This window comes from Solanum dulcamara, chromosome 4 (assembly GCF_947179165.1).
Source record: "Solanum dulcamara chromosome 4, daSolDulc1.2, whole genome shotgun sequence".
NCBI classification, from domain to species: Eukaryota; Viridiplantae; Streptophyta; class Magnoliopsida; order Solanales; family Solanaceae; genus Solanum; species Solanum dulcamara.
Window position 1 is genome coordinate 16759173 of NC_077240.1, and position 15656 is coordinate 16774828.

General features: G+C 36.9%; 1 protein-coding gene across 1 annotated transcript; it reads right to left on the reverse strand.

Moving 5' to 3' along the window:
* Positions 1–1260: 1260 nt before the first annotated feature.
* On the reverse strand, positions 1261–13886 carry LOC129886665 (brefeldin A-inhibited guanine nucleotide-exchange protein 2-like). The gene is made up of 11 exons (XM_055961449.1): positions 12345–13886; positions 10171–10488; positions 9720–10065; positions 9193–9615; positions 8817–9106; positions 8141–8414; positions 4108–4607; positions 3689–4010; positions 3128–3506; positions 2302–2987; positions 1261–2130 (listed from the first exon to the last, which is right to left on the reverse strand). The coding sequence occupies exons 1-11, from the start codon at positions 13529–13531 to the stop codon at positions 1519–1521; spliced, it is 5337 nt and encodes a 1778-aa protein (XP_055817424.1). The 5' UTR covers positions 13532–13886; the 3' UTR covers positions 1261–1518.
* Between the last annotated feature and the right edge of the window lie 1770 nt (positions 13887–15656).

Here is a 15656-nt window from a genome sequence, read left to right on the forward strand (position 1 = left end):
AATAGTACTAGTAAGAACACTCTTAACACGTTCTCAAAACTTTTGAGTCTTGAAAAGTGACAGCTGATAATTTAGAAAAACTTTTTGAGTCTTCTTTTCACATTGATATTTAGAAGAAGAAACCTTTTTAAAAAATTATTATTGGACCCAGAATTATAAATGAATATTCATCAACTTATTCGAATAGTAGGAATTAGAAAGGTTGGCGCAATGAGTTCCCCATATTTTACGAAAGTTGATTGAGACTTAGAGGGTCAAGCACTCAGAAAATGTTCAAAAGTTGCCTGATAAATGAAAATCATTTCTCAAATGATAGGACTATAAAAAAAAAAAAAAAAGTCAAAATGTCCTTGGACTATAGGAAAATAAAATATACAAGTTTAATAGGTAAAAATATCTCTATTCAAGACGTACACAGGTGTTGAAACATACAAAAAATATAATTTTTTAGAATCACAAGATAAGATAAAGTACTCCACAACACTTTTTCCTTTTTCCCTTTTTGAGAACCAGATATGCAAATGTGCATACATCTAAAAGTGGTTGATGATGTCGTAGATTGTATCAGCGTCAATAATCTACTTATGAGATTAGACACAGTAAATATACACTATTGCAGAAGCAAAGCACTGCAAACAACACACATCTCAAACAAAGTAAAGCAGATAAATCTGCAGAAATGCTACATAAACACAATTTTATAATTTTAAGGAGAGACGATAGTGGCAGCTGTGATAGCAACTAGCAAGTGAATAAAGGAATATGCAGCCATGCAAAACACTTCACTGTAAAAGGATACAGAAGATCAAGGCAGCTAACCACTCAATGATATCTATATTTTTCAACAAAATGTCTAAAACATAAAAGGGAAACGGGTTCAGAAACTAGGTGGAATGTGGATACCGTTAATCTGCCAGACCTAGCAGAAACAGAAACTTGCATAAAGAGGAAACTGACTAGTTTCTAAGGTTCAGAAACCCTAGTTACTCTTAGTCCTACAGCAGGGAACTATTTTCAAGCTGGCCCGAACACCATTACCATTAGAAACAAAAAAAAAAATTAAAAAAAAGTAGCCACCAATCTAGCATATGCATACCTGTGCATCAAACACTAACATCTTCTCTTCTAACCAATGGAATCGCAATGGATATCTTATACTGCTTCAGAGCTGTAAAATCAAACATTCATTGCAAACCCCTGCAACTAATCAGATAAACAAAGCCCACAAAGTGATTTGAGTCGATACACAACAAGCACTCGTTAGGCATCAAATTGCTGGTATATTATAGAGGAAAATGCTACACATACAACATCAGAACTCCTGCTAACATCTAATGACTCTACAAAGAGCTAAGCCCCTCAATATACTGCAGAAGGTTCTAAATGCCCGGGCATATAAACAATCACTAGTTTTTGAAGCACCGAAACTATCTTTCTGCAATATTAGATGATAGGAAAATTGGCAAAAATACAAGAAATATTACCATATATCGCAAAAAAAAAACAAGTACCCTAAGCTCAACTTGATCGAAGCAAAACAGGACCCACGGATGAGCTGAGCATATCACTCAGTGCTAACTGAATCTCATTTGAGCCATGCTCACAACTTATCAAGTTTGAAAGTAATGGGAAGAAGCCTGACAAGTTTTTCTCAAATGATGCATCTCCTAAACTACATATTGCCTGGAGAGTTGCAATGATAAGAGGTGCACGTGCAGCCAACTCTCTCCTTCTACCAGAACCCAGGGGAATTAACCAACGAAGCTGTGCACCAAGAGATGACTCAGACATTTGTCCTGAACGTGCAATTTCAATATAGAAGTGTAAGACCTCGCTGCAAAGATTGACGAGGTAAGTTTCCACATCAGAATCTCCGAAACCAGTAGGTTTATCTAGCACAAGATTTTGTAAAAATGAGAGACAAATTTGATAAGCCTCATTCTCAAGCCGTAATAATGGAGGGTCCTGCATTTGGGTCATGGAACTGAACTCTAGCAGCTTTGACCGCAATGTCGTGTCACTGTTTATCTTATGAGCATGAGATGCCACACCATGCATGGCATCAAAGAGGACAATGATGTTTTTGCTAGACAGCTGAGGTCTGTACATGTTGTAGATCTCCATCACAGCCTGCAATGGCGAAAGATCATTATGGTAGAAATTAAGCTTTCTAGATATACATGAAAAAAGGAATAATTAATCAAATTTACCATACAAGGTTTTCAATAAGTGGCCATCTCTAAGCTAGAGCATACATAAATGAATTAGAACTAAACCTACAGTAGTGGCTTTCCTGGATACCTGAATTAATAATAGCTGAACAGCAGCCCTACACTTCACATCAGAAATAGCATCATATAGACGGTGCCTCCTCAAGTTTTCCAAGTCCTCATCTGGAGTATCTGTCTCAGTGGATTCTGCATTGCCATTCCCAGTCATATCTTCTTCCTGGGACCAATAATTGTTATTTTCATTGAGAAGAAAAGAGAAGTCGGGAATAGTTGCATTAGCTGCTTCTTTAATGGACAAAACCACTTCAAGCCATTTATCTTCAGAGAAAAGATTCCCAGCATTGCTCATAAGACGGACAAATGCAGCAATGCCAATACCAGCAAGACTCTGATGAGGACGCTTGACAAAATTCACCAATAAGAACATCACTTTCTTCAGAAGTGGATTGACTGTGTCATAAAATTTAACAAAGAGATCTACAACCAGTTGGAGCGCCAGTGTGCAGGTCTCATAAAGCCATGAATCTTGATCAGGCTCCCCCTCTTCAGCATCAATTCCATGAGTAGGTGAGTTTTCACCTGAAGGATCAATGGTATGCCGAACATAGTCAAAGATAGGAAATAGGACAGATTCAAACACCCTTTCCCATAGTGATAGAGAGAAATGGTGCCCATAATTGCGTAAGGTATCAAACAGCACTTGCAGAGCGCTCTTTCTGATTTCAGGCCTTGGGTCGAAGCTCAGCTCAGATAGTCCTGTAAGAGAAAAAGAGTAATTTCTTAAATAAGTGTACCGAATGTTGACCTGAACTTGTCTTATTAAAAAGAATAGTGAAAGAGAGCATATGATTTGCAGGCATGAGATTTTGGTCTAAGTCAAATGTTTTTGTCCTTACCAGCCAACAGCGGAAACCAGAAATAAAGATGATCCTCCTTATCTGTCAATTCTCCATTTTCAATGTTGTGATCTTTTACTTTATGAGGTGAAGATGGTGAAACCTTCGCAGAAGTTTCTCTGTCCTTGTTCCTTGAGGAGCCAAGATCACCTTCAGCAAGTTTTGCCGCACATAAACGAAGGAATGCAATGGCATTGAGACTAATATCTTTGTTGAACCTACTATTAGTGAATGCAACAAGGCAATTAACACAATCTGTGAAAGTGGTGGTCTCAGTCTCCGTAATATATGGAAAATAGTCTCGCACAATCTTTTCCATTATCTCGAAAGCTAATAACACAATGTTTTTATGGTCATCATAAGCAGCAGTGGTGAAGACCTGAAAACGTTGGGTAATCAGAAAAAGAATAGAAGAGCATCAGGTGAAAATAACAAACTAGAAATTTAAAAAAAGAACGCATACGCAGTACTAATGTGCAATCCATAATGAAGCAAAGATCAAAAGATGGTTTACACAACAAAGATTGCAAAATAATGGAAGAAAAGGGAGAAATTTGATACCATGAACATGCTCTTCCATCCGGACTTCACACGATTGACTCGAGACAAAACCATTTGAGAGACGCATCTGATGATTAATTCTCTGATCTCCACAGCACTACTCTTGCGCATAACAATCACAAAAGGCTTCATAAACTCATTCTGAAAATTATAGTTAGCCAATTCTTCTCTTTCCAAGAACTTCATTGATAACTGGCGCAAAGAATCCATTGCAAAAATGGCAATTGAAAGATTTTCAGAGCAGCCAATGGTCACAAAAAACTCACCAAGAACCTGCCAGATTTTTGTCCAAACAAATCTGATACGGTTCATGTTGTAGTGCCTGTTTAAAGAAAATGAATCAATAATTCTGCTAGTTATCGGGTAGCAAAAGCGCAAGTACAACAATACACTTCATGTAAAGAAACCAAAGGACATACGCAATCTCAACTATTTTTGTGAGACTAAAAACCCTTGGATCTGAAGTAGAACGTAATTCTTCCATAGAGACCTTGCATAAAGCTTTCACAAAGTCCACTATAGCCTCACTGTTTAATTTCTGACTCCTTATGAATATGTGGTTCATTTCACCAACTTGTTCCAACATGTTTAAGTTAGAGACCAAGTTGTTCATCTGCTCAGACGTAATGCCTGCAGAAGCACTGCCACCAATACCAGCACTATCGTATGAACCCCTTCTCATAGCTGAAGCTGCACTTTGAATCTTCCCAGGACCTTTCTTTTTCAAAACAGGAAGGATGACAGACTTAGCTTGTTTTGACTTGTCAAATTCATTCTGAGGAAGGGCAAAGAAAGTTGCATCTGGAGGGGCACCCTCCCCCAAGAGATGCAAATGTTCAAACCGAGAAACACATGTCAGAATATGCTCCCATGCCTCCTGTAGGTAGTTTCCATCCTCATCTGCGATTGTAATTATTGCCTGTAAAACAAAAAGGAAACACAATGAGTTTCCCAGGTTCAGTTGGTCAAAATTTTGGAACACAAATCCTTACAAATGAGGACAATGACTTATGGAAGTAGGGAAAACTAGTATCAACAAGTGGCATTCCACATTGATTGTGTCCTTCTCGCCCTTCAACACAACTCGTCTTCACCGCACCACCGTAACCTCCATCCCCACCACCCCACACTCCTACCCCTCACTACCCACAGCATTTGTCTCAATTATTACGAATGCTTTTAGGATAATAATTTTTGCTTACGTACCGAACAGTAGAAAATAAGTAAGAAACCCACTTATTTTCCTGGAAAACATTTTCCAAGAAAACAATTTCCTTCATCCGAACACACTCTATATTAGTCTTACATAAACCTCAGGGAGAAGATAATACGACAGCTTAATAGCACTGCCACAGGGAAATTAAACACTCTGCTAAAACAAGGTCCAGACTACTTGCTACTTTGACCAGAAAATGTGGGTCCTGCTTCTAGATTTGCCACTTGGTCAGCAATGAGCAGTCTAGTAACATACATGAAGTCCCACCAGAATATGATAAATCTTGAGCCTAAAAACACATGAGTGGTGTAGGTAAAGGTAAATGCAAAAAAAAAAAAAAGTTTCCTAACAAGAACATTTGCCAACAACCCCTTCATTATACACATTAAAATCACCTATCTGCAAGGAGGCGCAAGCAAACTCATACAAGGAAGAATTTTTTTCTTGGATAGTTGGATTTGAGTAAAATTTAGTTTAATCTCAGCTAAAAGAAACAAAGAAAAAAATGAAAGAGCTTAAGGTTGACTATTTAGTCCAAAGGGGGGAGAAGAGGGTTGAGAAAAGGAAAGTTCAGGCTGAAAGAGAAGCCAAAGAGTCCACTGAAGTCTCTTATACCCCCACACCTTATAAAAGGGCAACTGATCATAATACCAAGCGTGACTATGGGTAGCATAGAAAATTGATGCTGAGAGTATCCTCCACCAGCCCTATTTGATTGGATCCACAAAATTTTACAACCATCATCTATTCTGGTAGAAATCCTGGCACTCTAAATGTTTACAATTTCTAGATGAACTTTTAATTGTCTACCTTGAATACAGTGTAATATCAGGTAGTAACCCATTATTGACCCTCTTTGCTCCACTAAATGTTTTTTCTTTTTCTGAATAGATTATTAGAACAATTTCGGCAAAATAAGTGTCTACATAATGTTTGAAGTGCGAAAAACATGAAGAGATCTTTTGAAGAGGTGTAACCCATTTTTTTAAAACAATACAAAGTATAATTAACTGATAGTGGTAGGGAACTGTCCGCAAAAACTGAAAAACAACTATACAATCGGAGTTTCTTTATTGTAAGTAGATTGGTTTTGTGGGTACTTCAATTTTTGATATTTTGGTTTACACCGATGAAAAATGTGGTTATCCAAGAAAATCGAAAATGTCTTTAGAGTTTCTTCGCATCACAGATTAATCTTCTGAAATTTACAGGACAACTTCTTTAAATGTTCAGAATATATATATATAATTGAATCTCATGTGGTCAATAGAAATTTCCAATTTAAGAGGCAAAAAATGAGCCCATAATATTTTTCTTTGTAACATAAACCTTCGTTGTTTCTCTTTCTTGTTGTCATCAGGCTGGGAAGGGAATGTGAAAGAGATGTTTATTCTATCAGTTGGGCATAATAACCAAATCAAAGAAGAAACCTGCCTTGAGTGAGAGCAAAGGTACAGGAAACTCTATTGGTACTTGACATTTCACATATAATCCCCTAGCCTTCACTGAGAGTCAAGGTTGTCAGAACTAAACTAATGAAATCTCAAGGATAGCATTTTTGAACCACATTGCACCTTGTCTTGAGAATTGGTTACAAAAATATTAAGCTTTTTATTAGAAAGTAATAAGATTTTTACAACAAGATACATGCCATTTATTCTTAAGAGTCTAGGATGGTGAATTTCAGTTAATGATACGGTAATATGCCAAACTGCAAGAAAAGATAACATTTTTTCTATATTAAGCCTATTATGCAAAGAGATACTTCAAATTTATTTTTTTGAGAATAATAATCCATATGACCATATCACTCATGTTTCAGAAATTTGGTTACCTGAAAATCGGATTTAGATCAGTTACTGAACTTGAGACTATTTCTAGGGATGCCTTCTCCTAAAACTTTGAGAACCAAATGTCCAAATTCCAAGTTAACCCAACTTAATGTGAAGTCGAGCATGGATTTTCTGAGCATCCAGGCCTCCTAGGAATTAGTCATTTCTTTGGGCAGGCTTACGCAGATATTAGGTCAGTGAAAGTAGGATAAATGCAACAGTTTCCAAAATCTATTTTGTGAGTAAAAGAAAATTTAAGAAACAATGGAACAAAGAGTTTAGTAGTAAAGATGAGTGGAGAGCTAAATCTAGACCACAGGTTCTCAAAATAATAACGGGAATGCACAAAAATCTGGAATTAGGCTTCACAGAGAGACAGGGTATAAAAATTTCTAAGTGGCATAGGGAAAAATGAAGAAATTACCCTACAATCCTAAAACATAGCAGATTTAAGTAGGCACTATAAACAGTAGGAAGGGTACTTTTTAAGTCTTCTCACTTACCAAGGCACTAACATCTGTTAGGGCAGACCAGTACCTTATCGTTTGCATCCATAACTTCATCTGAAGATCATTCTCGAACAAAATTTAGTCAATATGGCTTTGGTGTTTGGCTTGTTATATAACTATTAGTCCATTACCAGATTGAATGTCCACACTCAGCTTGGGCGGTTATCAAGATGAGAGTTTAAATTGTATGTGGACTTGTAGACCAAAGGTTACAACTAATCATTTTCTAGGGTGGAGAATAAAACAGTTTTGGCTTAGAGAAGTCTAAATTCATTTATGTGTTAAAAAAATGTGGTGAAACTGTCCTGCGACACAATAGATGAAAGCTACAATAAAATTAAGATCATTCCCCAACTCTGTTGACAATTATTTGACTCAAACATCATCTTAGGTTCATAACCTATTGTTTCATTATCAGTGGAGTTGTGGTTTCACAAGCTAATAGAGCATCCAGGACCTGAATTAAAGGGGTGGGTTGAACTATTGAAACTTCAGCACAACCTTACCACATAGAAGGTTCATTAGCTCAATTAATCAATTCCAACGATTTGCCCTACTCTTAATCATGACAATCAACTCTAACTTGTTTAGAACTTCACGGTGCCAATGTTACAAAACTGTGTTATCAGCTGCCAACACAAAAGAAGTTCTTTTGGTAAATCATTCACTTTGATGCCGGAGATCAGATAAGTCATTAGCTCAGGGGAAAACAACAACTCCTGACAACAATGCATACAATCCAGGGTTTCATGAATATTATGCATGGTCTCTATTACCAAAAAATAAAAATAAAAATGCATAGCTGATAACTATCACCAAAATGCAGATTAGCAACAAAAAGATTAACTCAGCACAGTAAAAGCATGGGCCTGAAAAAGCAAGAGCAAACACAAACCTTGATTGCATCTATGTTTTTCTGTTTGATGTCTGCAGGTGAGTGAAGAGAAGTGAATTTTGCAAGAGAAGTCACAAAAGCATCCCTATGTGTTTTCATGGACATTGCAGCAGTGACATGGATTGCACAACGGAATCCTTCCAAACACAGAGCTATCACAACACCATCGTCAGCTTGGTCTAGGGGAACACTAAAGGCAGCCAACATTGGAGCCCAGCAAACCTCAACCATGAATCTGAGGATCACCACATCTGTTGCAGCATAATAAACTGACCTGCAAATGCAAGTTGATTTCAAGGTGATCTAGGTTAATCACGCAATGGGGTGGTACACAAGATTGACCTTGAGTAATGAATAAATTACATATTTCTTTCTCCCTAAAAGATATCATAAGCACGGATACTATGTCATATCCTTCTAAAGATTCCTTATCAATAAAAATGTGTGAAGATTGATCTAACAAAAATATACAGTAAGAATAAAAAAGAAAATCATTTTTCTGCAGCAGATTGATACGTAATTCTTTGAGTTTTCATTTTGATATCCACAGAGGGAAGTGCTACAAAGAGTAAAAAAAGGAGCTGTTAAGAATAAGACAGAATGACGGAAGTAAGATAATACTTCAAGAATGTAACTTTGCAGTCCAAGCATAGAAGAACTATCTAGTGAATCTTACTCAGATTTGCGAGCTTTCTCTTTGAACTGCTCCTGCATGTGTCTGACAAGATCATCACTAGTCTCCATACTTTCATCTCCTCGCTTACGGATAACAATATTCAAAATGTTGTCTAAACCTAAAATCCTGTTAGAGTTCAGAGACTGTTTTTGCTGGAGAGCCAAGTTATCATCTTTCATTTTAATTTCATTTCTCGATATCCTCTCAAACAAAGATCTCAAATACTCCTCTGGCAAATCCTTTCCATCATCAATTCCGCGATTGTTCCTTATAAAATCATCAGCTGACATCTACAGAATGTAAAACGGGATATCAGGCCGATTTACCGAAAATGGGCATAAGCAAATAGTCATCTCCTGCAAAACGAAAAGCATACCTTGGTTTTGACCATAGGATTATGGGCATCTGTGTTGAGCAATATAACTGAGTAAGCAAGGACATAGGCAGTGTCTGCACTACTAAAAACTTTTGGATTGCATTTACAGTACCGTTCAGCAAACTTTTCCATGATTCGATCAATCTTCTGTGCCTCGCCAGGCAATCTGAATCCTTGTAGAAAGGCCCTGATGGCCTCATCAAACTCCTTTCCTTGGAAATCAAAGGAATCCACGTATGCATGCATTACTTTCAATGCTAAGTCATCCCTTTCCCCCAGGTAATCACCAATTAAGGTCTTATTCAAACCAGAGGCATCTTTAAGAAATGCCGCAATTTCTTCTGGTGAGTTCCCCACTTTATTAGCATTAATCAGGAATTCAATGCCTTTCCTGGGTTTCCTATTAAACAGAGATATACCTTCCTGCACAAGTTTCAAATTAGAAAATGTCACAGACGCTGCTCATGACAATTTTTTGGCAATCAGAATAGTTACTGGTCCAAAAAACAAATACATTGATCACCTACCTGAAGTTCAAGCTTGTAAGCACGGCGCTGCTCAATTGTAGAAACATCAGAAACTTCACTAGAGGATTCAGAATGAGAATCTGATACTTCAGTAGGCTCATCCTCATTGCCATTTGCAATGGGAAGAATCCCAGGTTCAGAGTTACTGTCAGGTGCCTCATACTTTGTGGTTGAAAGAGGATCTACAATACGCAAGTGTTTGTTCATCCAATCTCCCAAAGACTTCAAGATAGCCACTAAGCACCTCATTGCTTCTAGCTTCATGGTTGATTCTTGTGGTGGCAAAAGAGTTGTTGTAGTACCAGGAGGTACACCTTGAGCAGTTTTAAGAAGCCCATTGACCATTCTGAAGAATTTAATATAAAGGAGGAACCAGAGAATGAAATTTAAAATTGGACTCAGGTGAAAATTTTTTAACCAAATAATACAGACAAAAGGATTTGAAAGATACCTCTCGAATATGTTAGACGAATTGACATCACAATCATAATTGAGGAATATATCAACCAGAATCTGTGAATCAATACAAAGCCTCTCAAGAAATCGAAGCACTATCATTTTCTGTTGGAAATTTGGTTGAGCAACATTTTCCAATACTCTAAGAACAATCATGGGAAAGAAAACTCCAATTTCTGCCTTGAGGCCGGCTCTAAATCTTGCAACCAGACTTATAAAAATTGAGCACGAAAGCTGGAAGACAATCATGAGGCTTGAAGCACTGTTTTTCAACAGTGACAAACACAAGTACTGCTTAATAGCACCTAAAAACCTGTAAGGATTTTTAAAAAAAAAATTAAAACCAAAAATAACCACAAACAGATCAACTATTATTGAAATTGGAAGATGCAAGAGAAGTTCCCTTGCTGATTGCAGTACATCAAATATCAGACAGTGCCAAGACCTAAGAGTAGGCACTGATTGAGAATTTCAACTAAAAAAAGTTATGAGACTTACGCACCAAGCCAGTAGACGACCAGAAGGAAAAAAGTTATTGCAAAAATCAGGCTAACAGAAATATGAGAAATGGTGACTACACTGTGACTAGTGCCTAACTAGTGAAAGGATAACACCATCATAACTTGAACATGTCACGGCCGAGGCCCAACAGCCAAGGTATTATCCGCTTTGGCTCGACCCCTCTGCGCCATCTCAAGGCTTTTGGGTCTTATGATTTTATCCCCTTGGGATTTAAACCCAAACTGTGTCTAGATAATTAGAATTGTGAACTCGCCTTTATATGGACCCTAACTTTCCCATCCCGTTCTAATGTGAGATTTTCCTATGGCAAACTTCACAGCGGACTGTAAGTCTGTAACAGCAACTAGTAATTGATGACAGCAAGCAGTTTCTCAAGAACTCATTCCAACAATTAGTAGCTAATATTAACTAGCTAGGATTCTGCAATTTACGCTTGCTTATTTCATTTGTTTCAAATCCTAGGACAGTAACGAACGTCCCAAGCTTGTAAGTGTTATTATAGCTATGTATTAAACTATAAATCATCTTTAATAGACAAGGAATGTGAAGTATTAATTAACCAAAAATGCGCCTAAGGAGTGTCACCCTTACAAGGTAACGGGGTCAACAAAAGTACACCACTACCGAAAACCAGTTTTTGCCCAAAAAAAAAATTCAGAAGGTTTCTGTTCCTCATGATATTACTCATAGCATTACCAACAGACCTCAAAAGTGCCTTTGGATTTACAAATACGTAATTCTTCCCCAAAAGAAAGCATTGAAGAATGTCAAATTCAAGATCGCTCCTCATAACAAGGAAAGCCTAAAGAGATGTTCAGCAGAACAAGCTTAAGGTTTGACAGCTTCAAATAGTTCAGGATATCCAAATCACAGATTGTGAATGTCTATAAGGCATGAGCCACAGAAATACCACAGTGTTATGCAACTTTATATGTTTCCCCAACTAAGTGGAAGCACATGGTCATGATCTAAATGAGAGGAGTGACGACAGTAAGCTTCATCTCACCTGCGTAAGGTAGGATATGCCAACTGTTTTTTCTCTTCTTTTTCTTACATGGATTTAGTCAGTATAGCCTTGGAGCCGTGATCCAAGTAAGAAAAGATCACTTTCAAACTTTTAGCAGCACATAAAGCGTAGAAACTCACGTGTTGGTTTTCACTTTGCAAATCATATTTTTTCCCTGGGAATAGCCTAAAAAATATGCTAGCAAGAATACAATGTAACTAAGAGATGGTGGCTACAAGGAATTAGGAAAAGGAAGGCTATACCGTTTCAAGGACAAATGAAGATTAAAAAACAAGTTGGAAAGCGATTGGACTCCTCGTATTACAGAGTGAACAACTTTTTGGACTGTTTGGATATCGGTTGGTATTAACTTAGCTTAAGAGCATATAAGAGCAATAAATAACATTTTTTTCATTTGAAACAGTGAAAATAGTACTTTGTAAATACTTATTTTTTTTAAAAAAAAAGGAACTTATAAGTTAGATCAAGTAGCAAAAATAAACATGTGTCATGCCATCAAAAATGAACCACTGACAGAAAACAATACTTCCAAATAAGAACCAAGGTACAGTAATTAGACAAGCAATCGCATAAGTAATTGAGGCATAGAATACATTTTAATCAGAATAGCAGGTAAATACCTGTCACTTGTCCTAAATATTGCTCCAGCATTCTCCAACAATATCTTGAGCAGCTCCAACGCCACAATCTTGCCCCTCATTAACTGTGGATCTGCTGCTGCCTCCTTGGGTGGCGTCTTCATTGAGAGCTTACATAAGGCTCTAAACACCAGGAATGCATCCCTTCTCAATTTATTTCCAATTTGAACCTCCAAATCATCATCCCTTTCTCCTTCCCCGTCCACCAGCTCCCCTTTTCGCCCTTCCAAGGCTGTTTTATACATGCTAATCTCCCAATACTTCGCGTCCAACATATCTTTATCCGTGGAATCCAACAAATCAGCAGGATTAGTGGACTCCACAGTTGATGTAGTTGTCTCAAATGCCCCATCATGAGCACCAGTAGATGTAGCACCCACCCTCGGAGTCCCCGCATTGAAAACCCCATCAATATCCTGCAACACTTTGGTTATAAACCCCTGAACAAACAATGTCATTGATCCATCAGCATCAGCTTTTTCAGCTGGTTCCATCAACTCCGCCACAACAATAGGCTGCAATGGCACGGTAGATGAATCAGCCTCCATTCTCCGGAAGACAATCACCAACATTTGAACCAATGAAGCCTTAGCCGTAGTCTGATTCACCACATTCTTACTCTCTAAATAAATATCATAAAACGTCCTGACAACCTGCAACAAAGAATCCCCATGGATTCGAATCGAAACCGATGTTACAGCAGATAAAATAGTCTTAATTACAAGCAATTCCACCGCATCATCTCCCAAATCATGACATTTACAAACAGACTCAATCAATTTCGACAGAAACTTCGCATCTGGGGCTCCAGTGGGGTCCGCTTCCCCACGAAGGTAACCATGAGCAATTAGCTTTTGCACAGCATCAAGAGCAGCTTCAGCAATCTTAAGGTGACCTGAACCAGCGGCGTTTATAAAAGGGCTAAGAATAAGCTCCGAATCATTGAAAGAGAGATCTAAGAGAACTCCGGGATGTGTTGCTGAATCCGGATCGGATTGGGCAGACGGAGAAGTGGGTGGGGTTGAAGGTGGGTTGGTGAGGAAATCGATAACGGATTTGCATTCGTGGGATAACTTTGAATGTTTACGCCATGATCCATTCTTGATGATTTTCTCAAGGGCTGGGATGAGCACTTGGTTTAGCCGGGAATCGGCTTCCGAAGAAGCCATTCCCGAGTTGAGTTAGACTGGATCTGGATTCGCAATGACGCGGCGGCTGACGAAGGTGGTTGAAGACGGCGTCAGTAATGGGGTTGCAGCGGCGATATGAGTGGCCAGAATGTAGATCGGCGTAGGAGAATTGAGTGATGGGAGTGATAGAAAGTGGGGAGAATCTAGATCGCGATTGGTGTTGCTTTATTTTTTCATATAGTAATATTGTCAAACAGGTGGTGTGCAGCCCGATGATTTGACCATGGAGAGAGCAATTTAGAAAATGAACATTGTATGGTGGTTGCTTCCTACTTAGATTTTAGCAAAATGAACATGCCATATTACTACCCTGCTATACGATGTCAAGTGAGATTACATTTGATGTTCTTTTATGAATAAAACTTGGATGTTCACATGAAATATTGAAGATATAATTTAGATTTGAATATTAATTAAATTAAATTGTTTATTTATTTATAAATATTTGGATATTTCTAACTTATTTCTATTTTTTTTTAAAAAATATCATTTCTAAACATTAGGTTATAAAATAATGATTGATGATGATTAAAGATTGTATTTGACGATGGTATTTAAAGGCGATGTTGTTGGTTAGTTGTGCCAACAGTGATTTTATGGTGATGATGATTATAATGTTGAAGATAATTGTGGTGGTTGTCACTAACAACGATAGTATTTGACGGTAGATGATGATTGTTGGCAATAACACTGATAATGATATTTGACAATGATAGCCATTATGATGTTACATTGTTGATGATGGTGGTTGACGATAATGATAATGATTGTTTGTGGTTGTTTTGGGTGATTGTGATGATTGACAAATGTTGTTAATCAAAGATAACTAGTAGAGTAATACTAATGATAATTATAATAATGAATGTGGTTGATGGTGGTAGTGATTAGCATTGGTGGCAATGATGTCGTGATTGAAAGTAGTTGATAATGGCAAAGGTGTTGATTGGCAATTGTGCTTATGCCGATTGACGATAATGATTGTATATTGATGGTTACTGTGGTTGTAGTAACTCCAACATATTCCTATTTTTATTGTAAGTTTATCATTCAAGTTGTTTCATATTTTTATTGTAGGTTTATCATTGAAATTGTTGATGTGTGACGATATATAACGACTGAGAAGGACACAGTCTAAACGTTGTATTCATTAAAATAATACAGTATGATACAATACAATACATTATGAAACAATACGTAATAATCATCCAAACTGAGTGTTATAGAATCTTTAAAGAGGAGAAAAAAAAGATGAAAAATTGTGAACTATTGCATTCTAAGTCCACCAATCATCCTGAATTTCATTGAATGACGGGGCAGATGAAAGACATACAAATTACTTGCTCATCTTCATAAGAATTACTTGTTTAGCGTAACAAAAAAAAGTAACGGTGTTACAATATTGTTAATTTATATATATATTCACAAAATAACCGAATGCAGTAAATAGTTGAAATCTATTGGTGGCTTTAAAACCATTGTTGATGGGAATAAGCTAATGTTATGTCAATGCAATTCAGATGACTCTCATAACATAGCCTGTAATTATAAAAAATAATCTATCAACCTTCGAGTCGTATTTTATATTAAAATAAGCATTGAAAGATATATCAGATCGTGAGAACAACATTAACAGATTTTTCATATTATAGTTTGATTCTTAAGGGTAAGTGTTGCACTTAAGAAATTTCAAAATATTGGTTTAAGAATATTGATTAGATTTTCTGGACATAATAAACATTGAAACGTAGATGAAGATTACAGTTTGATTAAAAAAAAAGAGGAATAAAGCATTTGATGCAAAGAATGAAAATATTATTGGTGTTAGCATTTCTCATATTATTTAACAACCCAAAAAAAATAAGCAATAACAATTATCATGGAGAGATATAGTAATAAATAACAAATGTACTTTTAACACTTAATTGATGGGGAAGTTACTTCAACTTTTGATGGATATGTGGACACATTTGATAAAAGTGAAACTTATGAAGAGACACCACCTCGAGCATCTAGCTTTTAAATGTCACAAATATATTTATGTTCCACCATAAAAAGATCTTAAAAAAGCTGCATACTTTTAAGTTAGTCTTCAAAGATTAAAAAC